This window comes from Chelonoidis abingdonii, chromosome 11 (assembly GCF_003597395.2).
Source record: "Chelonoidis abingdonii isolate Lonesome George chromosome 11, CheloAbing_2.0, whole genome shotgun sequence".
NCBI lineage: Eukaryota > Metazoa > Chordata > Testudines > Testudinidae > Chelonoidis > Chelonoidis abingdonii.
In genome coordinates this window covers 4366346-4391062 of record NC_133779.1, presented here as the reverse complement: position 1 = coordinate 4391062, position 24717 = coordinate 4366346, and the positions used below count along the sequence as shown (strand labels likewise).

General features: G+C 54.2%; 1 protein-coding gene across 1 annotated transcript; it reads right to left on the bottom strand.

Moving 5' to 3' along the window:
* Positions 1 to 188: 188 nt before the first annotated feature.
* On the bottom strand, positions 189 to 23759 carry LOC116822430 (transmembrane protein 87A-like). Its single transcript, XM_075071240.1, has 20 exons — positions 23615 to 23759; positions 21345 to 21411; positions 17819 to 17907; positions 16407 to 16526; positions 16004 to 16060; positions 13565 to 13789; positions 12911 to 13016; positions 11847 to 11911; positions 10690 to 10873; positions 9408 to 9507; positions 8812 to 8905; positions 8185 to 8256; positions 6525 to 6557; positions 5352 to 5437; positions 3698 to 3701; positions 3618 to 3624; positions 2586 to 2647; positions 1969 to 2021; positions 1159 to 1189; positions 189 to 360 (listed from the first exon to the last, which is right to left on the bottom strand). The coding sequence occupies exons 2-20, from the start codon at positions 21373 to 21375 to the stop codon at positions 319 to 321; spliced, it is 1461 nt and encodes a 486-aa protein (XP_074927341.1). The 5' UTR covers positions 21376 to 21411; positions 23615 to 23759; the 3' UTR covers positions 189 to 318.
* Between the last annotated feature and the right edge of the window lie 958 nt (positions 23760 to 24717).

Sequence of the window (24717 nt, the reverse complement as noted above, 5' to 3'; positions counted from 1 at the left end):
CGCTCCCCAGCGGGACAGAGGTCCAGAGCGGCCGAAAACAGTTTCCTTCCTAATCCAGTCTGAGAAAGAAACTGATCCTGGTCGAGGTGCATTCTGGTCTTCCTCCCCAGACGGGGGCGCTCTCCTTGGGCCACTAGCAGGGGAGAGCTCCCCAGTCCGTTAAAGCCCGAGAATTAGAAACTTAAAGGTAATAAAATAATCTTTTAACCATATACAAATATATATATTAAAAGAAAAACCACCAGCAACTCTCCTTCCCCGACAGGCCACAGAGGGAAGCTGGGCATATCCTGCAGCGCGACTGTGTGGATTCCTCTCTCACTCCATCTTGGACATTTCAAATTTCGTGGTCACTATTTCCTGGAGCCAGAGAGAGGAAAGGGCCCTTGTTAGGTCCCACGGGGAGAAGAGTCACCCTCATGCCTAGGACGACTCCTTGCTGCTTCCAAGCTAAACGCTGACACTAAAGAGATCGCTGCGTGTCGGCCACCTCTGGGGTGGGGCGCGGCAGCTGATGAACGGGGACCGAGCTACACAACGGCAGAGGGCAGGGAGCAAAGGAAAATCTTGCGCCCGACTAAAACAGGAAGGGGTCATAGAGGCAGAACGGAGTCACCCAGAGAACCCAGAGATGGGATCTTGGGTGATCATGAGCGGTCAGTGCCTCTGTTTCCTAACAGGTGAGAGACACAAGAGAACAGCGCCCCCTAGTGCTGCACTACAAGGGAAGAGTGCCCCCTACCTTGCTCCCTACAGCACAGCGCCCCCTAGTGCTGCACTGCGAGGGGAAAGCACCCCCTACCTTGCTCCCTACAGCACAGCGCCCCCTAGTGCTGCACTGCGAGGGGAAAGCACCCCCTTCCCTGCTCCCTGCAGCACAGCACCCCTAATGCTGCACTGCGAGGGGAGAGCGCCCCCTACCCTGCTCCCTACAGCACAGCGCCCCCTAGTGCTGCCCTGCGAGGGGAGAGCGCCCCCTACTGAGCCCCTCACCCCGCTCCCTACAGCACAGCGCCCCCTAGCACTACACTGGCTCCGAGGGGAGGGGACTCACTGCCTTGCCCTCTGTATACATAGGTGCTCTTTGGAGCGGGCAAGCTAACAGGCGGGTTCAGGGAGGAGACTCTCTGGGGCTCTGACTAGGAAAAGCAGGGTTACCTCATCGGAGTCCAGCAGAGGGGGTAGCACCCTGCAAAGGGGAAGAGAGGCAGGAAAGGTTAGTCCACGGGATTAACGCACGGAGCGACGCAGGGCCTCAGAGGGACCGACGGGTCTGCCCACTGCTGTTTAATAAAGGTCAAGCCCAGGGCATGAAAGGGATCTTACCCCTTGGGGAGGGGGAGGAGAATCTGGACATTGTCCGAGAGGAAATTCAGCCAGGACGCTGGAGCCAAATATCTCAAATCCCACAGCCCGGACCAGGGGATATTGCTGGAGAGGGTTTGGGGGGGGAGGGGGGGTCATTTCTTATCCAGGTATTTGCACCTCCTGCTCCACAGCGCCCCCTGGTGCCGTACTGGGTCATTACAGACGCCAAGGGGCAAGCGCCCCCTACTGAGCCACCCACCCTGCTCCACAGCGCCCCCTAGCGCCATGCTGGGGCAATGGGGTCAGCACCGACTCCCAAGGGAGAGTTCCCCCTACTGAGCCACCACCTCGCCCCCTGCAGCACAGCACCCCCTTGTGCCGGACAGGGGTCAGTACAGCCTCAGAGGTGAGCAGCCCCTGCTGATACCTTTTCTCCAGCACTGGGCATTTCCCTTGGTGGTCTCCCACCCAGGGTCCAGCTCCAAACGTGATCACCGTGACAGCTAACAGTCCGGCGCGGCTGTAAGAGCATGGCTAGCAATGGCCCTGCGTACGAACAGACCGTCCTCCTCACAGCATCCCCCCACGGGGAAGCTCCTGAGGCTCGTGCGGGAAGATCGGACGGAAGAGCCAGACCTCAGGAATTGCACTCAAACCTACACGTCAGCCATAGACGAAGGGATGTTTTCCTCCACCCATTTCAAATCTTCATCCTGCAAAGAAGGAGGGGTGGGGGAACAGCTAGTGAGTGCTGGAGTCCGGGGGAACATCCCCCAGATTGGGCGCAACAGCCTGAAGTTTGCAATCCCACGAAGAATCCACTGAATGGGAGGGGACAGCACCCCCTAGAGCCACTGGGTGGTGAGTGGCAGCCCCCCACAGCACAGCACCCCCTAGTGCCAGACAGGTGCATTGGGGTTAGCATTGACTCAAAGGGGAGAGCTCAGCCCTGGCCACCGAGAGTCACCAAGGACAATCCCTGCAGTGTCTTGAGTCTCCCACCCACACAGTAAGCGGGTCTGACCCTGCTTAGCTTCGCAGCTCCAAGAGGAACACAGCCTGCGGCGCTACAGCTGCAAACCCTGCCCCATTGCGCGCTGGCAGAGGCTGTTCACGCTGACTCATCCGTCTGCAGCCATGAGCAACTTCGGCTGGGCTGTGAGGGGCCGAAAGGGCTCTGATCTGGGGCCAGAGGCGGCACAAGATTCAGAGCCTGACGCCCCTCTGGGGAGCCATGAGGCAGATCAGCACCCCCTGCCCCCAACCCCATTCCTTACCACTCTGCTGCCTTTCAGGATCCCGTTGGCTTCATTTTTTGCACCCCTCATCTTCATCCCTTCTGCAAAACAGACACCCCCCAGCCCCAAACCAGTGGGTCAATGAGGGAGCAACTTGGAGCAGACTCCTATCCACCTCCCCCTGCAGTTGCCCAGAGTTCTCGCATTTCATTCATGGTCTAGTGGGCCGGCAGAGTCATTTCAGAGCCAGAGCTGCTGCTCTGTTTGATCCCTCCCCTACCTGGCTGGCAACAGAGGATTTGGTTGGAAGCCACCACTGCCCATCGAATGGGGCTGACCCAACCCCACCGCTGCAGGAATCTTGACACACCACTTAGCCTCACAACCCCTCCCCAGTGTTATCGCTGCCTCACAGCAGGGGATGTGACTTTACCACGGTCACACAGGAGATCAGTGGCAGAGCCAGCCTCCCCTGTTCCAAACACTAGACCCCACTCCCCAGCCAGCTCCAGGAAGAGAACCCAGGAGTCCTGACGCCCAGTCCTGTCACCACTCCTCTGACCCTTATATAGCACTGCGTACCTCATGCTTACATAGCTGGATTACTGTCCGACATCCTTAGCTTTGTGTAGCAGGGCAAAAAATTAATCTTTGTCCCTATAATATTCCCTATGCACATACACACACACAAGTGCAGAAGCTACGCAGTAGCCAGTGCAGAAGGTCCAACGCCTGTGGCTGGAATCATCCCGCGTGGGTTATAATTAGAGCCCTGCGTAAGTGAAGGGAAATGCAAGCTCATGCTTCAGGGAGCATGGTCAGGAAGGGCTTTGTTCACCCTTGCCTGTCACACCCCATGTTGGTGTTCAGCAAAACTGGTATTTATTGGTGTATGAGTACAAGCCGGCCACACGCCAGTTGCACTGAAGGACAGCAGGAATGAACTGGAAGAGCAAAGCGGCGTCAACTTGACGTTCAACCCAGTTTCTGTCCTAACCCTGCCCTACAGACAACAGACACCAGAGTCCAGGGTCGGGGGGTGGAAGGAGAACCCTGTTAGATCAGACTTACCAAAGGCCTCGATTCACAATATGTTCCTCTGTCCTCATCCTCTTCCTCGCTCCCTTTCATCCACCAGTGGCACAAAACGCGTATCTGCCGAGATAGGCACAATGGTTCACAAATGCATAGATTCCCATAGCAGGAGAACCCACGGTGAATCATCTCTCCTGGAGAACCAGCCTTGGCAGAATGTGATTCTTTTTTAAATAATTTTGGGAGGGTATCGATGTACGTTTAAGCATCTCCCCCACCCCCCATTATTAGCTACAGTTAGAAACCTCAGACTTGTGAACACCAGAGTTACAAACTGAACCGGTAAACCACACATGCCGTCATTCAGAACCGTAAATATACAAATCCGCCAGCATGCCAAGTTGCACACAACACCGGTGCTGTGTGAAACAAACTACTGCCAAAACAAAAGAAAGCATGCATTTCCTTCCTCTGACGTAGTAAAAGTTTCAAGCTGAAGTCAATATTCAATTGTAACTATCTGAACAGAACAACCAGAATGTTTGGTTTCACAGTTATACGACATTTCAAGTTAGGACAACTCTCGTTCCCCAGATGTTCTAGTAACTTATGGAGGTTCCACTGTTATTGCAGTTTTCACAGGTGTTGCAAAATTCGGGGTTGAAGCATTTTTTTTAATTTAAAATTTCACGTGTTTTTTGTGGAAAATCTATGGGGAGCCGGGCAGATAGTTATTTAACAACAGATGCTAAGAATAAGAGTGACCTTTTTGTTAACTGTTAAAACACAAACGGTCAATGATCATATGTAAAGGCCATGAGTAACTAGCTTTTGAAATCAGACGTTAATACGTTCTGAAGCAGCTATATGCGTCTTTGTCTCTGCCCGCATGTAATATTTCAGTTCTCAATGGAAGCATTTTTCTTCCCAGTTAGCATAAATCTGCAGTGAAAATCAAAGTTTTACTTGAGCATTTACGCAATCAAACTGAATCCTATACAGGAAACGGTGTGCAATGCAGCCTCAGGACTTTCTTAAAGATAAACTCCTGTTTTGAACTCGGGAAATCTTTCAGAAAGACCATGTGCCAGTGGCAGGAATATTTTGTTAAGGGCATCGACCTGGGGTTTAATACCCCTGGGGAGCGGAGCAGGAAGGATGCAGCCCAGTGACTAGGTGGAGATGTGGCTCCATCTTAGCTCATCGCAGACTGGACGGGCTGTGCATAGGAACGGCTTGGCGTGGGGTTACGCAGGAGGTTACAATAGTCCATATGGGACAGTATATGTGTGCGTGAGTGGAACGAATAATGCCCCTCTAGTGCCAGGCTGGAGGTATGGGTCAGCAGTGGCTCAATGGGAACCCAGACCCCCTCCTTTCCCCCCCCCCCTCCCCCCCAACTCCCCCATTTCCCCCCCAGCTCCCATCATGAAAACCCTTCCCCTAAACAACTTGATCCTCCCACCCCAGCTGCCCTCCTCGGCAACAAAGCACCCCAAACAGCTCCTTCCCTGCTGCTGGGTCGGTACCATTTCCTTTTCTACATGAGGGTGGATCCGACCAAGGAAGGCTCATCCCTGAAAAGGAGCTTGATGCGCAGATCTCAGCCAACCCTAGTCTAGATGCTTTCACTGCCCCCCTCCGCCTGAGTGGATCTGCACTGACATTACAGGTGACACCTGGCTTGTAATCCCGCTATGCCTCAGTCCTGAGCGCTTGGCAGAGCACAGCCCTGGGAGGGGGAAGAAAAGAGGGGCGGGGTTCCAGCACCTTTGGTTGTTGGCCGAGGGCCTCCACAGGAACATAATCACCAGCAGGATGATGAAGAAGAGGAACCTCCAGAAGGCGTCATCGAATCACAGACTCCCGCCAGTCCTGGAAGGGACCAACGGAGCAGAAGAAAGGGTGAGTGAGCCAGGAGGCAGTGGAGGTCAGAGAGTTCTGGAGCAACGGGAGCTTGCCCAAGGGGCACCCATGTAAATCAGTGGCAGAGCAGGGAATCAGAACCCAGGAGAGTCCCAGTTCATCCAGCCCGATGTGGACTCGGCATCCCAACTTGTCAGCGCCTGCAGAGCTCGGCAGCCGCCAGCCACCATGGCTATGTGGTTAGAGCGCTGCAGCGTGGATCTGCAGACCCCATGCGGCCTCCACAGCCAGCCCATAGGTGCAGTTCCTTCCCAGGGACCTGACCTCCCCCCCAGGCTAGGCCCTCTTGATCACCCAGGTTACTGTGGCGGCCGGACTGCCCTGCACCCACACAAGCCATGCCAGGTGCGCCCTGGATCAGAGCCGCCGGCAGCGCTCTGCCTACTCACCCGACTGGAACTTGTGAGCCGGAAGGTCTTGGTGGTCCAATGATGAAGGATGACGGTATGCGGGCAGGAGACAGGCTGTTACCATGGGCGGACGGCTGCCAGGGCAGTCCCCTTCAACCCCTCATTCAGTTTACCATCGCTACTGAGAGTGGGGCATTCAACTCCCCACGGGATGGGGGGGCAGAGCCTCCAGGGGCACCCCCACAGTCCCCACCAGCAATGGGGGGCAGAAGCCCCTCCTGGCATCCCAACTCCCCGTTGGGCACCCCAGGGTCAGCCACAAGCCCCCCCAATGAGGCACTTGGCTATCAGCTATCTGAACCTTGGATTACAGCAGAGTCCACACCCCACTCCTGGGGAGGCACAAGGCCAATACATCCCTCCCGGCACAGACGACCCAGGGAAGGATCCTGGTGGCCTCAGAGCCGGGGGGGGGGGGGGGGGGGGGGGGGGGGGGGGGGGGGGGGGGTGCCCCGCGGGGTTCGCGACGAGGAGCGGGGGGGGAAGGCAGGCCCAGCTCTCATTGCACGTCCCCCCAGCGCCCCCGGCTCACCAATCACGGCAAAATGAGGGTGTTGGTGAAGTGGCGTACAGGACAGCTTCACTGTGTTTGCGCGCGTCAGCTTCAAGAGCTCATGGTCTGTACCAGGCTGATGAGGATGTGCAGCCCCGGTTAAGGAACCACGGGCATGCAGGAGCATATGGGTGGAGGCGGCTGCACCTCTTCACAACTCGCTACAGCCCACACGATCCCTCCCCACCCACTTCTATGGTGTCTGCACCTGGCCTCCTCCCCCAGGCATGCCCACAAATCCAGGGACTACTGCAAAGCATTCTGGGACATACTTGCACGAATGGGCTGTAGGGGTCAGGAGAGAATCATCTGTCTCAGACAGTGGTGGCATACAACACACGTCCCCCACTGCCCTACTCACCAAGCGCCAGGAAAGTGGGTTAATAAGCATCCTCTGCCTCCTGCAGCCCCTTCATCCCCAAGAAGCGCTGGGGTTTGGGGGGGGTGAGGGTCATGACCTCCATTTTTAGAGACAGGAAAACTGAGGCACAAACAGGCTGGCTGCCCCCAATCTACACAGGCAACCTAGGATAACGACAGAGTTCTGACACTTCCCACCCTGCACAGGGGATAGAAACCCAGGAGTCCTGCCTTGATAGCCCCTCCTGCTACCAACCACCATAGACAGTTCACACCCAGAGATGGGATACAAACCCGGAGCTTGACCCTATGTCCTCTGCCTTTAACCACTGGACCCTCACACTCCTCCAGAGCTTGGGAATAGAGCCCCAGGAGCCTTGACATCCTGCCCTCACCTGACACTCTAACCACTAGACCCCCCTTCCCCTTCTGGAATGGGAACGAACTCTGAAGTCCTGACACCCCCAGCAGCCACCACTCCCACTGCTTAGCCACTAGACCCCACCTCCCCTCCCTCCAGAATGGAATGAGCCCAGCGAGGCTTGACACCCGGCCCCACGCCCAATCAGTCTGCAACCTCCCACTGGACGGAGCAGGTCGGACGCGACCCGAGTGGTGTGGGGACACCGAACAGAAAGGAGATCTTAAGCGGCTACGCGAGCGTGAGGGGAGGGAGGGGAGGGGAGCGTGTGGCCGAGCTCGGCAGGATCCACAGGCGGCCCAGGATATCCCACCGCAGAGGAGATTCCAAGCATAGCAAAGGGATGCAGCCAGCACACCAGGTCTCCTGAGCACTGAAGAAGGAAGAAGAGAAGCAGAGAGGTGAGGAGGGGGGGAGGGAAGGAGGCAAGGAGGGGTTGCAGGGGGACAGCACGGATGCTACAGTCAACCCGCGTTTGTACAGCCGGGGGGGGGGGGGGGAAGCTTTTTTCTGATAGGGTCAGCAGGGCGCAGTTAGTTTGGGATCAAGGAGGGATGCCCCCCCTGGCCAACCACCCCACTATGGAACAGCCGGTTAGAGGACAGGAGTCCCCCACCTACAAAGGTCAACCAAAACACTAGCCCCACCCCCTAGGACAATCCCCCCAGATAGCCCCTCCCACAGAGAGCCCCAGGGCAAACCTCTCCCTGCTAGGCCCTGCCCCCAAGGCAAGCCCCACCCACTATGGGGCAATCCCCACCTGGCCCCACCCTGCTTCTCACAGGGAGCCCCAGGGTGACCCCCACAGGCGGTCCCTGGCAAGGCCAGGCCTACTCCAGGCACCTGGGACCACGAGTGTCGGGACTGTCCCCTGGCTGCCTCCCCAAGGGAGCCTGCTGTGGGGCGGCCCCAGGGGTGTAGGGTAAAGGATATCCACAAGACGATGCAGGAATCGACAAAGGCCAGCAAGATGTTGCACACTAGGGTGACCGGGCTACCCTGGTCCTGGGCAGGGGGAGGGATGAGCCAGACGCTGAGGGATCATGGAGCAGGGCCAGCCAACCCATCTGCATGGGCCCAGGCTACCCCCCAACTAAGCCCCACCCTCTCTGTAGTTTACCCCGCCCCTAGCATCCACCCCTCCCTGCGGGGTACAATGGTGCCCTGCCCCTCCCCTCCCCAGCTGCAGTTCCACCAGCCAGCTCCTACCCACACACCTCCCCGCTCGACACCCCCAGGGCCGGGGGCGAATCCCTCTGGGAGCTGGACCCCAAGAAGGTTCCTCTCCTGCGCATGGCGCTGCCAGGAGAGAGAGCCCTGCCCAGTAGACAGCTGTCCCCAGCAGGGCAGTGCCCTGAGGATGCTCTCTGCCACTCTGCTGCATCCCTCCTGCTCCCGCCGGCCCCAGAAACAACTGCCACCATAGCCCCGTTCAGAGCCCCCCTCTCCCACCCACCGCGGGGCAGCCGGTGGCTCAATGAAGCACCCCCATCGCTGTCACTGGGGCCGTGACTCCAGGCTGCCCATGGCTAGTGGTGCCCCTGCAAGGTCCCCACTTACCGATTTCACCCGCAGGACACCCTCAATGATGGAGAAGAGCAGGTACATCAGCCCCACGCCCACCACCCGGTTCAGCAGGGCACCCAGCCGCGGCCTGCAGAGAAGCACAGACAGCAGGGTCAGGGTTACCCACGGGTGGGCAGGCCAGGGGAGAAAGGAGGGGCCTCTTCCATGAGATAAGCTGCCCTCCTCCAGCTTCAAACCCCCCCGCCCCCAAACGCCTGGAATGGTCATCCCATCCTCCATACACATGGACTGACCCACCTCCAACCAGGGTCCCTGCCCCTCAGTCGGAGTCTGTGCTGACCGCAGCCCCCCATGGCAAGGCACGGAGCTGCTCCCCACAACCCATACGTTACACGCGCTACCCTTCCTGCATGGAGGGGAAGGTGAGCTCTCAGGCTTCAGGGCGTAAACTGGTCATTGGCAGGGGTCAGAAAGGAATTTAACTGCTTGTTCCTAGAAGCAGCATTATGTAGGGATCATCCACCAGGGCTCATGGGCTAATCTGCCACGCATCACTCTTAAGTCTCTTCCACTGGCATTGTCTCACTCACTCTTCCTGGGGCCCCCCCGCCCCAGCCCCAGGTACTCACTTGACAATGCCGTAACCCAGGCTGGCAATAATGACCAGCACGCGGGCCAGCATACGCTTCACGGCGCACAGCACTTCAGCAAAGATCACGGCCCCTTGGACTGGAACGGGAGAGAAAAGCAACTTCACCACGGGGTGGAGAACGGGAAGATTAAGGCACAAACCATCACCCCACCTCTCCCTGCCATGCACAGATGCCCCTTGACCAGCCCTGCCAGGCACAGCCACCTCCCAACCCCTCCAGCCTGCCTGCCAACTTAGCTGCTGAGAACTGGGAAGAAAGGAAATCACCCATAACAGGATCAGAAACCAGAGCCAGGAGCCATTTCAGGCCCGTTACATCGGTCCCATGCCACCCCGTAGTGGGAGCCGGACAGAAGATGCAGAGATGGAAACGGACCTGAGACAATCTGGGCTCGTCCTGTGCGAGGAACAGGGGTAGGGCTGGGGTCCAGCCTGGATCCAGCGCACAGGCTGAATGTCTGTGGCCGACACGACCCTCAAGGAAGCTTCCAAATGGGAACCGAGCGCAACTGATCCCGGGGCGTCTGGTGACAGCGTTGGAGGGGAAAAGCGACCGTGACTCGCTCGCTGGAGGAGCAGCGCTAAGGCCAGATGACGACACTTCCAAAGTGTGAACTGGGAGCCGCAAGGAAACGCAGAGAGGAGACAAGGAGGGGACGGAGGACAGTGGCAAAGGGGGAGCACCCTCAGTGAAAGGGGAGCAGATTTTCCCAGCATTTGATGCCCAGCAGAACAAAGCAGCCCCACATCAAGCGCAGTGTAATGATTATGCAGCGGCAGTGTTCTCCTGTCGGTCTCTACGCAACCTGGGGAGGGGGGCGCTGGGCCTGAGAGCAGCAAAAAGGTTTGGGGTCGATGCAGAGAGGGGAGAGCACCCCCTATTGACACCCCCCACTTTACTCCCCTAAAAGCATTGTTACAACAAGGGTGACCAGACTGCAAGTGTGAAAAATCGAGACGGGGGGGGGGTGTGTGTGTGTGTAATAGGAACCTATATAAGAAAAAACCCCAAATATCAGGACTGTCTTTATAAAATCAGGACATCTGATCACCCTAGTTACAACTGACTGCAAGGGCAAAGTGCCCTCTACGGAGCTCCCACCCCAACCCCTGCAGCACAGCGCCCCCATATGCCTCGCTGGGGTCAGTGCTGAGAGAGAAGGGCGCCCCCTACTGAGTCACCCCCAGATCTTCCACCCAAGTCCCAGCGGGGGTGAACCCTGCTGGGCGGGAGCTGCACCGGGGGCCCATGCACTTACCAGACACCCCCTGGCTCTGGATGCTCTGGAACTCGGCATAGAAGACGGCCTTCTCCAGCATGCCCAGCAGGATGACCCCCCCGATCCAAAACTGGATGCGCAGGATGTCCCGCCAGTAGCAGGCCAGCAGCCCCAGCCACAGCACCCCGTAGAACACGTATACGATGCACATGGCCATGTAGAACTGCGGGGCGGGAGAGCGGCACAGCTGACGGGCCTGATCGCAGAGTTCCAGCCCAGGGCTGGAGGAGGTCTGGGGGGCTCCTGGCTCCCCCCCCCCACCAAACGCTGCCCTGCAGCCTTGAGATCAGCCCTGATCAGAGGGGCTGGCGCCCCCTAGTGCTGCACTGGGGCCTGCAATGGCTGTGAGGGGAGAGCGTCCCCTATTGCAACGGCCACTTACAGCACAGCACCCCCTAGCATCACGCTGGGGCAGCGGGGGAAGTGAGGACTGCAAAAGGAAAGCACGCCCCACTGGGCCTCCCAGCCCCTGCAGGTCAGCTCCCCCTAGTGCCACAATCGGGTATGGGGGTCAGTCCTGAGAGTGCCCCCTACTGAGTCCCCCATTTTGCGGCACAAAACCCCGTCCAGCACCATGAGGCAGCACTGATGGGAGAGCGCTCCCTTCTGAGCACCCTGCCCCACTCCACAGCACCACCCAACACCATGCTGGGCTCAGAACTGGCCCAAAGATGCTACCCCCTATGTCCCTTCCTGCAACAGTGGGATACGCCCCAGCGGTCTCCCTTCCTGGGACTAACCTGACCAAACCCTGCTTAGCTTGCAAGACCAGCCAGCACGCCAGCTTACGGTGCTAAAGGAGAATGGGCTCAGTGGAATGCAGCGGGGTCAGGCAGAGCTGGGTGGTTACCCACAATGCACAGCACCGCTGGGGAGAGGGGCTGGCAAACACACTTGCCAGGAGGCCACAAAACAGCCAGCAGCGAGAGCCGGCAGCAGCCCAGGAAGGCTCCTGCAGGGAGCCCAGCCAAAGCAGCTGCTGATCGCCACTTCAAACCCCCGGCATTCAGGGGCAGGGGGTGTTAGTACCGCCATGGAGACCCCCAGGCTGTGCTCCCCAAACCGTGCCAGCCCTGGGGGTCGGGTCCCTCCCCTGAGCCTTGACCCCGGGCCAGGAGCCGCTCCTGCTCACTCACCGCCATGAGCGGCCACTCGGAGGCGGAGATGTACTGGTAGTGAGGGTGCTTCATCCGGACGTCAACTGGGGAGGGAGACAACGGAGCTGGGCGCCGAGAAGCAGGCAGAGGGCAGAGGCCCACTCGCCGCAACAGCTGTTCTCCAACCGCGTTCGCCCCCCCACTCCCCTTCCGGGCCCCGCTCCCTCCACCAGCTGCTCCCCCATTCTCTGCCCCCTTCCTTCTGCAGGGATCCGTCCCGTTCTCCCCAACCCCTCTCCTTGCTCAGCTCCCCCACCCCCGCTCTCCCTGGGACAGCCTCCCACTGAACCCCCCCAACTCACCCTAGGACAGCAGTCCCTCCCCCACATCACTCCCCTGGGACAGCCCCCTCCATCCCCTGGGAGAGCTGCTACCCCACCCCACCTCGCTCTCCCTGGGACAACCTCCCACCAAACCCCGCAATCTCACCCTGCCCCAAACTCCCCCGCCCTCATGCTGAGACAGCTGCCCACCCCCCAATTGCTCCTCTGGCAGCAGCCCCCCTCCCAACCCCATGGGACAGCTGCCTCCCACCCACTTCACTGGGACAGCCACCCCACCTGCTACACCCTCTCCAGCTGGGACAGCTCACCCCCCACACCCACACACCCCGACCACCCCAAGACATCCATCCCCCTCACCCTTCCTCCATGCCCTCTTCCCCTGGACTCTCTACCCCCACCCTCACTCCCCCCCCGACACTCCCCCATCCTACCCACACACACCCCTACTTGCCCTGCAGCAACTACCTGTCTCCAGCCCACACTCTGTTCGCCTGCGACAACCACCCTGCCCCACCACTCCCCTGAGGAAAGTCCCCTCTCCCCCACCATATCCCCCCCGCACACACCCACCCACCCACTTCCCTTGTGGCAACTCCCTAGCCTGTTCCCCGGGACAGCTCCCTCAGGGAGAATCACCCCTTTCCCCACACAGCTGTCCTGTTCAAGGGGCACTAAGACCCCTGCTTCCCCAGTGATTCGAACCCGGGCTGTGGGAGCGGAGTGGGGAGGCTGCAGCCACCTGGCTCAGGCTGTGCTTACTTGTGAGCTCCCAGTTCGAGGCAGCTTTTGGGTCCTTGCTCTGCCCCTCAATCTTCAGGATGAACACGTAGGGCCCATCCTCCCAGGTCTCAGCTACGGCATACAGCTGCAAACAGACAAGCCCAAGTAACCCATGGGAGGCACACCTTTCACCCTCCCTCAACCCCCACGCTGGCAGAGCAGCAGACACAATCAGGGGTTCTCACTCCCTGGGATGGGGCACTTGTTAACTCACCCAGCAACAGCAAGAGGGGGGAAGAGGACCTAGAGTGTGGGCTGAGCAGTACGGAGGGAGGAGCCCTAGTTGCAACCTGGGGAGAAAACCTAAACTACAGACTACCCTCTGTTGATTCTGTGTTGGAGGCAAAACCCGAGGGGTGGGTGGACAAACCTGGGATGGTAAATACAACTTTGGATCAGCCAATGACATACTCGAGCAGTGCTGATTCTACCCAGTAGGGGACAGTAGAGTGTACTGAGGAAGCCTAGCCAGGGCATTATTTGCCAGGCTGCACGGTGGGGACAGAAGATCTACCCGAGGGCTACCTGAGCCTGGATCCATCCAGTCCTACAGACACAAGCAGCTCCTTGAAAGCCACCCTACCCATGACGACAAGCACTCCATGGGACCTGCCAGCTGTCACGGTTACCCACCTCTGATTTGCCCTGCCTCCCTGCTTTTAACTTCTTGGCTCCGCCAGCCTCTCCCGGGTCCAGTTTCTCTCCCTGGGTCTCACTCGGCTTCCCTGCTGCTTCTGGATTTTTGTCAGGCGGACCGGCCAACTTGACAGCAGACGACTTAGGATTCCCTGCGGCATCCTTGGCGGCATCCTTGGGCTGCACATCCGCGGTCCCGCGCCGCTGGACCCTGGTCGCCAGCTGCAGAGTGCAGAAATTGAGAGGCAAGAATGTACGTCTTTTAGAAGATTCTATGGGTGAAAACATGGTGGTGGGGGTGGGGGGACAGTTATGCTCTTTTCAGGGCATCTTTCTGATGGATAAAGGCCACCAAAAGTGCTTTTATTCTGCTGCAGACATTTCTTCTATATTAGCAATCCAGGTCTTCTCTAACTCAATTTTTTCTCTTGGGAGACTAAGGACAACTGGAGATCAGCAGGGTTAGGACACTCAGCTGAGAAAGAAAGCAGGTTTATTCGGACTGTTTCAAGTGAGGTTTCACATTTAAACTCAAACAGATCGAACAACGGGGAGAGAGAGTCTTTGCGAAATACACCATTCATTGCTAGGAGAGCTCCCAGACCAGCTCTCCGGGACTTCCAAGGAGACATCCAGCGTAGTTAAGGCATAACGGCTATTTTTAGGGTAGACACACACTATTATTATTTAAATTGAAGACATGCTCCAAGCCCTTTTACCCCTCATAAAGAAGCAAGAAAATGCATGAAGTGTGCTGGTTGGAAAACAGATGGCCCGTCCTGTGAAAAATAAACACATCAGAAAATAATTCATCCCAAATTGGGGCAAAAAGCCAAATTTTCTAATTTTTTGCCAACAAAATTCTGGAAATAAAATGTTCTGGGTAAATCAAAATGTTTTGTTTCAATAAACTCAAAACATTTTGATAAAAACCCTTTTATACATAAAATAAAGGACATTTCTAAACCTAGAAGTTTTGATCTTTCATTCTGAAACAGAAAATTTTAGAAAAATATCAATATCCCAATTTTTTCCTCCTGAGAGGAAACGTCAAAAATCTGTAAGATTTTTCCAAAAATTCCAATTTAATCAAAATGGCATTTTCCAACAGCAAACTCTTTTGATGGACATTTTCTGATTGGTCCTAGGTTCAAATCCCAGCTGACTATTTTACTTGGCTGGACACGTTAAGAGAGTAAAATCAGAACCACCCTTCTAGCCACTGTACAGGACTTGTTTCAAAGCAGCTTCTTGCCACTAAAAAATACGGACAGAATGGATGGCGCAGTTATTATTCAGTTATAGGTAGCAAGCAAAGAAATTTCTCTCTCTCTCTGCATGACATCCCGCTTGTAATAAGAGTCACAAAATATTATTCTGTTGCAAACGAGAAATAAATATCAGCTCACACATTTAGGATGGCGAGTGAGGAAGAATCGCTGCCCAGTTGAAATTGCAAGGGGGAAGGACAGGGAGGCAGAAGGAACTGCCAGGGGTAGAATACAGCTGGGGTACCAGGGCTAGCACACTGATGCTTAGGGAAAACGCTATTGGATCTACAATCAGTCAAGTCCTCTTATCACAGAATATCAGGGTTAGAAGGGACCGGACCTTAGGAGGCCATCTAATCCAACCCCTTGCTCAAAGCAGGACCAATCCCCAGACAGATTTTTGCCCCAGATCCCTCTAAGTGGCCCCCTCAAGGATTGAACTCACAACCCTGGGTTTAGCAGGCCAATGCTCAAACCATTGAACTATCCCTCCCCTCACCTGAAAGATTGTCCCTCTAGGGACACGGTGCTGTGCTGGGGTCAGCACAGATTCAGAGGGGAGAGGGCTCTCTATCGAGCCCCCCACCCATAGCACTGTACCTCTTATCACCGCACCCCTTATCGCCAGCACTGATTGTGGGGAAACTGCCTTCCATCAAGTCACCCATCCTGCTCCCTAGCGCTGCTCTGGAGTCACCACCCAATAAGGAATCAAACCCCGGTTCCCAAAGCACCCTGGGTTTCCATCCAAGCCTTAACCAGGGCCGATCCTGTTTAGCTTGTAAGACCTGTCAGGAGCACAGCAGCAGGACAGAACCAATTACAGATGGACAGTCACACTCAGGGCATAACCTACTACTCAACCCCAGAGCCAGGGGAGCTCAGCAAACCCCTAGATCAGAGCAAAGGGTTGAGCCACGAAAGGGGGGCGGGGGGGTGATCAGAGCTCTTACTCCAGGGCCAGGAAAGGAGGGGACGTCCCCCACATCAGAGGGCCAGGCAACACAATGCAGAAAGCCCAGAGAGAGCCTGTGCTCTCCCCCCTGCCCAAGCCCCACGGGGACTCAGCAGGAGCACCCCTCTCTCAGCCAGCTAGCCTCGATGATGAGCCTGAAGCCAGGGCTGTGGGAGAAAAGGGGGGAGCCCGACACTTGGGGTTACCCACCTGCAAGTTCGTGAGGCGATCCAGCTGGGTAGGCAGCTCAAAACTCTCTACATTCAGCTATGAGAGGAGGGAGAAAAGAGTCACCTAGAGCAGCTGGCGCAAAGCAGGGCGGCGCCCCAGGGAACCCCACAGACAACGGGGACACCAGCCCCCTTCCAATGGTCCAAGAGCCTCCAGCTACCACAGCTCCTTTCTGTTTCAAGCAGCAGAATTAGAAACCACCCACCCCCAATCAGCCCACCCTTGCATCCTCCCCCCACCAGGACACCCGCAAAGACGCCAAGACCCCCTCGCCTGCCACTCCCTCCCCCAGTCATCAGACCCACCCTTGTTCCCAAGAGCTCTGTTCTGAGCTCCACTCTCTTTTTGGGGTTTCCAGCCCTCGGCCCCAGAGGGAACTCACCTCGAGGGGGACCGCGTGGCTACAGTTGAAGGGTTTATACGAGTGTAGGATGTATTGGCCAGAGCTCTTCGGCTCCAGCTCGGTCTTGTAATTTGTCAGGTAAGTCTCTGCTCTCTTCTCCTGCAGGGGTGGGAAGAGACTAGGACCGAGGCCCAAAGATCTGCCTGCCCAGGGAACACCGATCACATGGTTGCTCCCAATAGCCCATCACCTGCTTGGAAGGCTCCAGCCAACACCTTAGATGGGGGGCAGACTCCTCCCTGACTCCCCCACCCCCACCCCAGGGATAGCCATGATGTTGTGGATCAATGAGAGCCCAGCAGGGAGGGATCACGCTCCCAGCAGATGAGGCAGAGGAAAGATTAACCTCTTACCTTCAGGTACCTCAAAGCTTAGTCTACATGTGGACACTAGGGAAAATTACTGTGAATTAATCCAGATTAGTTAAACCAGATTAATATAAGAAGAGCCATATTGGGTCGGACCAAGGGTCCATCTAGCCCAGTAATCTGTCTTCTCACAGTGGCCAGTGCCAGGTGCCACCGAGGGAATGACCAGAACAGGGAATCAAATGATCCATCCCCCGTCACCCAGTCCCAGCTTCTGGCAAACAGAGGCTGGGGATATCATCCCAGTCCATCCCTGGCTAATAGCCATTGATGGATCTATCCTCCGGCAACTTATCTAGTTCTTTTCTGAACCTTGTTATAGTCTTTTTTGAACCTTGTTATGGCGAGGAGTTCCACAGGTTGACTGTGCATTGTGTGAAGAAATACTTCCTATTTATTTAAACCTGCTGCCTATTCATTTCATTGACTGACCCCTAGTTCTTGTGTCATGAGAAGGAGGAAAGAACACTTCCTTATTTACCTTCTCCACACCAGTCATGATTTTATAGACCTCAATCATACCCTCCTTCGTCTCGTAATGGTCCCAAAGCGATGTACGCACAATTAAATGATGCCTCACAACCCCAGCTCCCACCATCCCCTGCAAGGTCAGCATCATTCTTGTTTCACAGAGGGAGAAACTGAGGCACGGAGAGGGAAAAGAATTTGCCTGGGCTTATAGGGAGTCACTGGTACAGCTGGAAACAGAAGCCAGGAATCCTGACCCCACCCCATGCCTCCAGTCTCACGCACTAACACACTGGACTCCCAAAGTCAGGAACAGAACCAAGGAGTCCTGGCTCCCAGCCCCCTGCTCTAACCACTGGACCATGCTCCCTCTGGGAGTGTGTGTGTCAAAGGCCTCTGTGCTCAGAGCTCTAACCCCAACCAGCCTGCTCTGAATACCTCCTCCATCCAGCTGTCCCCTCTTCCTCTGCCTTTCCCAGGCCGCCTCTTCACTCCACACCTCCCAGCACTTCCCCGCAATCAGAGCCCAGGCTGCAAGGACACAGAGGTGCTTACGTTCATATAGACTTCGTTGTGACAATGGGAGCTCCGCAGGTACCAGGTCACGTTCAGGGTCACCCCCGGGGAGCACTCCTTCGGCAGCACTGCAAAGCAGAGGCACCATCAGCGCCCAGCCAACAGGCACCCGAGATCCCAGCAACAGAGCCGGAGTCACGACTGGCAAGGGGCAAGGCAGGCCATTTGCATCCTCAGCAAGAAAAGCTGGGACGATATCATCTCTGGCAGAAGTATGGAGACAGAATGCAGACCCCTTCTCCCACTGCCAGAGCCTGCTGGGGTCTGATGGGGGTGGGAGAGGGAGACTAGACAGGATTAGATGGATGAGGCAGTATCATTACCCACATTTTACAGATGGCGAACCTGAGGCAGGGGCGGGACTTGACCTGTTCACCCAGCAGGCCAGCAGCTGAGCCAGGAACAGAAACCAGCTCTCCCAAGGCTCAGTCCAGAGCTCTAGCCACACAGTGGCTTTTTTGGAGACAGAATGATTTGCTTGGGTCCCATCAGCAGAGGCTGAATCTTTGGGACTATGCAGGCCCAGGGACCTTGCTCAGTTTGAACGGCCAACCCAGGACCGGGCAGTTTTCCTTTGGGTTTCTCTCGCTTCTTCTCCAACATACAGGCACTAAGCAAAACCAAGTTGCATTTGGCTGCCCGAGAACTTCAACCCCCAACATGTTGCTGTCACAGTCCCACATCAGCAAAGTACCTGAGCACATGCCTAACTTGAAAGTACATAAGCAGGTACTGCTGATATCTGGGGCTTAAAGCCCCAGCTACTGGATTCACGTGATAGGTGAGAATCAAGACAAACTGGAAAATGGGATGACCCCCCCCATGCCTCCCGAGAGTCTAATACTGGAATCAAAACGCGAGGTGTGTTTTCATTCATTATTTTTTGAACTCTTGTGCTTTGCCAGCCAATCTCGTAATGCTGGTGGACTCAACTTGCATTTTTTGAACCCCTGAGCTCAGCAACGCAGCAAGAGGGTCTCATTAGCTTCAGCAGAACGGATTCCATGCTCAAAGCTTAGGTACCCTGCTAATACAGGGCTATGTCTCATTCTTTTGCAATCAAAATTGCTTTAAAAAAAAAGAAAAAAAGGACATTTTGTGATGCTTTGAAACATTTTCACTGGGTCCTTAGAACAAGATGATACATATATATTATGCAACTGTCAATGTGTGACCATTACAAACCTCTGGGTTTGTTTGAAATGTAAACTCTCTCTCTCTCTCTCTCTCTGGAGGGCTGTGTCTAGCACAGTAGCTGCTTAAATGACAAATAAAAAAGTAGTGTTTTGATATGATCCAAAGGGCTTTTCAAAATAACATGGTATGTTTAGATGCCCCAGCTCAGTGGGTTACAGAGAACATAAGAACGGCCCTACTGGGTCAGACCAAAAGGTCCATCTATCCAGTATCCTGTCTGTGACAGTGGTCAGTGCCAGGTGCCCCAGAGGGAATGATCAGAAGAGGGAATCATCAAGTGATCCATCCCTTGTCACCCATTCCCAGCTTCTGGCAGAGGCTAGGGACACCTTCCTTGCCCATCCTGGCTAGTAGCCATTGATGGACCTTTTCTCCATGAACTTATCTAGTTCTTTTTTGAACCCTGTTATGGTCTTGGCCTTCACAACATCTTCTGGCAAAGAATTCCACAGACTGACTGTGTATCGTGTGAAGAAATACTTCATTTTGTTTGTTTTAAATCTGCTGCCTATTAATTTCATTTGGTGACCCCTAGTTCTTGTGTTATGAGAAGCAGTAAACCACACTTCCTTATTTACTTTCTCTACACCAGAGATGTTTTATAGATCTCAATCATATCTCCCCTTAGCTGTATCTTTCCAAGCTGAAAAGTCCCGGTCTTATTAATCTCTCCTCATACAGCAGCCGTTCTATACCCTTAATCATTTTTGCTGCCTTCTTCTGAACTTTTTCCAACCTCTCTCTTTTGAGATAAGGCGCTCACATCTGCATGCAGTATTCAAGATGTGGGCAAACCCCGGATTTATATAGAGGCAATATGATATTTTCTGTCCTAGTATCTAGCCCTTTCTTGATTATTCCCAGCATTCTGTTCGCTTTTTTGACTGCCGCTGCACATTGAGTGGATGTTTTCAGAGAACTCTCCACAATGACTCCAAGGTCTCCTTCTTAAGTGGTAACATAAAATGATGGGGTCTAAATTAGCTGTGTATAGCTGGGATGATGTTTTCCAAAGTCCATTACTTTGCATTTATCAACACTGAATTTCATCTGACATTTGGTTGCCCAACCAGTTGTGAGAGATCCTTTTGTAGCTCTTTGCACTCTGCCTGGGACTTAACTAACTTCAGTAATTTTTTATCGTCTGCAAATTTTGCCGCCTCACTGTTTACCCCTTTTTCCAGATCATTTATGAATATGTTGACAAGGACTGTCCCAGAACAGACCCTTGGGGGACACCACTATTTACCTCTCTCCGTTTTGAAAACTGACCATTTATTCCTACCCTTTGTTTCCTATCTTTTAACCAGTTACCAACCCATGAGAGAACCTTCCCTCTTACGCAGAGTAAGCTGCCACAGGATAAGAGCCTTTGGTAAGGGACCTTGTTAAAGGCTTTCTGAAAATCTAAGTACACTATATCCCCTGGATCCCCCTTGGTCCACATGCTCGTTGACCCCCTCAAAGAATTCTAGTAGATTGATGAGGGATGATTTCCCTTTACTAAAACGACTCTTGGTGTCTCAACAATTTACGTTCATCTAGGTCTGACATAGTGGGTCGTTTCTTATAGTTTCAATCAGTTGTGCCGGTTGATGAAGTCAGGCTGTACAGGCTGGTAATTGCTGGGATACCTTTAGGAGCCTTTGGTTAAAATTGGTGTCACATTAGCTATCCTCCAGTCATCTGGCTGATTTAAACAATAGGTTACTGATGACAGTTAGTTTTGTAATTTCACATTTGAGTTCCTTCAGAACTTGGGTGAATACCACTTGGTCCTGGTGACTTAGGGCTGTTTAATTTATCAGTTTGTTCCAAAACCACCTCTAATGATGCCTCAATCTGGGACAGTTCCTCAGATCTGTCACCTAAAAAGAATGGCTCAGGTTTGTGAATCTCCCTCACATCCTCAGCCACAAAGACAATCCTTTCAATTTATTAGCGAGCTCTATTTCTCCAGATTTAGCATTTCCCTCTCAGGAAAGCTGTGATCAAAGTTTTCAAATCTGGGTGCCTAAAACTAGGCCCCTTAAACTCCATATTTAGGTTCCTAATTAAGGGCCGATCATGCAAAGACTGAGGCACGTACTTATCAGTTTGTTGGAAGATCTTCTTTGAAACAGTTTCCCGTTGGAAAATACCAATTTTTTTCATGGAACTGTATCAACTGAGACGAAGCTTTGTGCAAAACATTGGGAAAATGTTTTGAAAACGGCCAAACATACCCCAAACGCTGTTTGGACTCTGAAAAGCCCATCCTCGTATAGCATAAGGAGCCCAACGTTTCAACACATCTGAAGCTACTCACCCTGGAGAGAGATTGAGGAGCCGTTGAACATCGTCTTGGAGAACACAAACAGGTCCTTGGTGCTGTTCTGAAAAGGCAGGGGTGGGGAAGATTTGTTTCGATCACAAGGTAAGAAAACACACAGGGAGGGGTTTTTTGATCCCCTAAACAAACCAATGCAAGGACTCCGGAAATATGCACTAGTGAATTATCATAACTGAGCCACTCGGGGCAAACTGCTTTGCATATAGCCTGGTGTGGAAAAAGTTTTGCACGGCTGCTGCTGGAGAAGGGCAGAAGTGTTAAGAAACAGCAGAGTTTTATCCTCCTGGCTTGTCCTCAGAAGACCCAACAAGAAAGGGCTGTGTTAGACAGCATGATCCAGGGGTTAGAGCACTGGTTTGGTACTAAGGGGACCTGTGTCCCATTCCCAGCTCTTGCACTTCCATTTCCCTTCCCACTCCATCATGTCGATTTGGATAAACTCTCTTACTAGGGATTTGTACAGCACGTAGCACTACAGAGGGGCTTGGCTGGCACCTCTAATAAAAGGAAAGAGTACCAGCAGCTTCTGAGCAGTGGGGCAGGGAGGAGATCAGAGGGCTCAAAGGACTGAGGTCACGAGTTCAAATCCAGCCTGCTGCTAATGAATAAAAATAAATGGGATTGGACTGTTTGAGGCTGAGTGGGAGATGGTAGAATGTCCCTTGGGAGACATCCCACAGGGACCAGGGGTGATTAGTGAAAGCAACAAGCTTAGCCACCAAAATGTGCTATTGGCTGGAGATCAAGTGATCCACTCAGGGCAAATTCCTGGCTCACTCCCACAGGTGGTCCGGCCCGGGCAGGGCTGGTGGAAGGTCTCAAGTAGGAAGATGATCACATGGGCTGACAAGCTCACACAATTTTTAACAGCATAAACGTGGTTCCGACAAGGCAAAGCAGGCTGGGGAAAACCAGTCAAGCCTGAGCACACCCGGCCACTCTCAGCGGAGGATCTCCAAGGACTTTATGAACTAAAATTGAGTCTCAACCTTCCCCCCAAAAGCAGGTGCACCCAAATCCACAGACAAGGCAGCAAGGAGACGTGTTACACCCAGACACAGCGGAGGAGCCACAATGAGAACCCAGGAGTCCTGACTCCCTGTTCCTCTGCTCAAATGACTATGACCTCACTCTGGCCCAGAACTAGGCAGAGGACCCAGGACTCCCACTGCACCCCACCCCATCCTACTCTGTGAATAGAAACCGGGTGTCCCAATTCCCAGCCGCCTTTCTCTAACAGCAAGATCCCAGCCCCATCCTGCCAGAGGCCTAGAACCCACATGCTTCACCTCCCAGCCCCACTACTCCAAGTAGGCCCTACTCCCATCTAGGGATAGATCCCCAGGAGTCCGGACTACCCACCTCCAAACCACACTCCCATCCAGGGCCGGGAATAAGATACGGGCACCCGGCCCTAAACTCCGCACACACTTGGTCTCAGCTAGGTCCTTATTTTTGAAGTTCTGATGACGCTGCCACGTATAACAAGATGTCCCCACTGTGCTAAGATCATCCCATTGTCCTCGATACCTAGAGACTGTACCAGACTTTGAGGACTTTCAGCGGTGCACTGATCCAATCAAGAAATCTTATTAATGAACTTATTGCTCATAGGACAACAAGCAAGTAATGACTTCATGCCCAGATGAACATTAAGTTTTCAAGGTACGTATTGACCGAGGTACATTCTATTCAGTTTTTCAATTATTCAGAACAGCACTGATGTTCGCCCGTCAACACAAATCCACCGCCCTCTTTGTAACGTATGTTCAGCGGCTCTCCAGAGGAAATAACCCGAGAATTTGCCATTACAGCCAGATTGCTCCAGAGGGACAGACGCAAGGAATATTTTGAACGGGGATATTAACACACTGTTATTTCCTACCCTTTTCCATCCAAGCAATTCAAAGCCACTTACAGGTGTCAAGGAATTAAGCATCACAACCAACAGTGGAAGGAAAGTATTTTTTCCAACCCTTTCCCCCATTTTCCAGATAGGGAAGCTGAGGAAGAGAGTGACTTGTCAGTGGCAGGGCCACGAATACAACCCAGATTTCCCAGCTCCCCAGCCTTAATAGTGACACAAAAGAAATGAGAAACCCCAAGATTCTTTATGTTATAGAAAGAAGGAAATATTATTTTCCTGTGTGTATTTTATACTAGGAATCCAGATGGCCATGGGATTGAGACACTGGACTGGGATCCAGGGGATCTGTGTTCAGCCCGCAATTCTGTGCTGGATTTACTTTACAGAAGTCATTCTTTGGGCATCAGATCCCAATGGCAATTTAGGGACCCAAATCCACCCTTTCTCCCTCCTTTTGTCTGTTTAGATTGGATGTTCTTCAGGACAGAGGCTCTCTCGCAGTCTGCGCTAGGCCTTGCACAATGGGTAGCAGATCTTGGCAGGAGATTGTACAGTTATTGTTAAATAATAATCAGCTCTTGTCTGAAGTGGGAGACTTCACAGCAGCTGGACAACCAGTGGCATGACGACATCGCAAGCCACTGAAAGCTGGAGCAAGTCAAAGAGGGAGGGACTTATAAAGCAGACTGCTTAAAACTTAAGGGTGTTTGAACACCCCTTTAATCTATAAAGCTACTGCACATGCTGGAGAAAGAACCTCTCTTGATTCTCATGCACACCGTTAAAAAGTCAGATCTCATGGTACACACGCTCCGATCCCAAAACTGAGCCCACGCTAAGGATATTTCCCACCCCTGCCAATGCTGGAAGCCCTAGAACAACCAAGGCTTGAACACCAAGCGGCGGCAGGCACAGGGCTCCTGTCTACACCCAGGCTCCCAAAATTGCAGCAGTGGGATATTTTGATCCCCTTTCCTCAGCGGCAGCCGCAGGTGAAGCGAGGAAGCCGCCCACCCTTCCTGATGGTCCCCAGGAACAGAACAGACCTAATGTCTCATCTAAGGGCTCATCTGGTATGAAGAACAAGGCAAACAAGGAACAGGTGGGACAGCCCAAGTCCTGCCCGGGACACCAGCCCTGCCCCTAGTATGGAAGAACATAGAGGTTCAGAGCAGGGTGCCCCCGCCCCCGCCCCTCTATAGGGGTCAGGCACCCCCCCCCCCCCTCTGGGGGGGCCCCAAGCTGGGCGCCTCCTCCTTGGTTCCCCCAAATACCCCAATCCCTATATCCAACCTAGGGCCCAGAGCAGGGTGCCCCATATCGTATAGGGGCCCAGGGCCGCCATCCCCATTCCATAGGTGCTAAGTTCTCCTACCCATTATATAGGGGATCGCCCTGGCCGGGACCCCATCTCAGGGGCGCGGGCGCCCCCCACCCATTCTATTAGGGATCAGGGTAGGCGCGCTCCTCTCCACTGTTAGG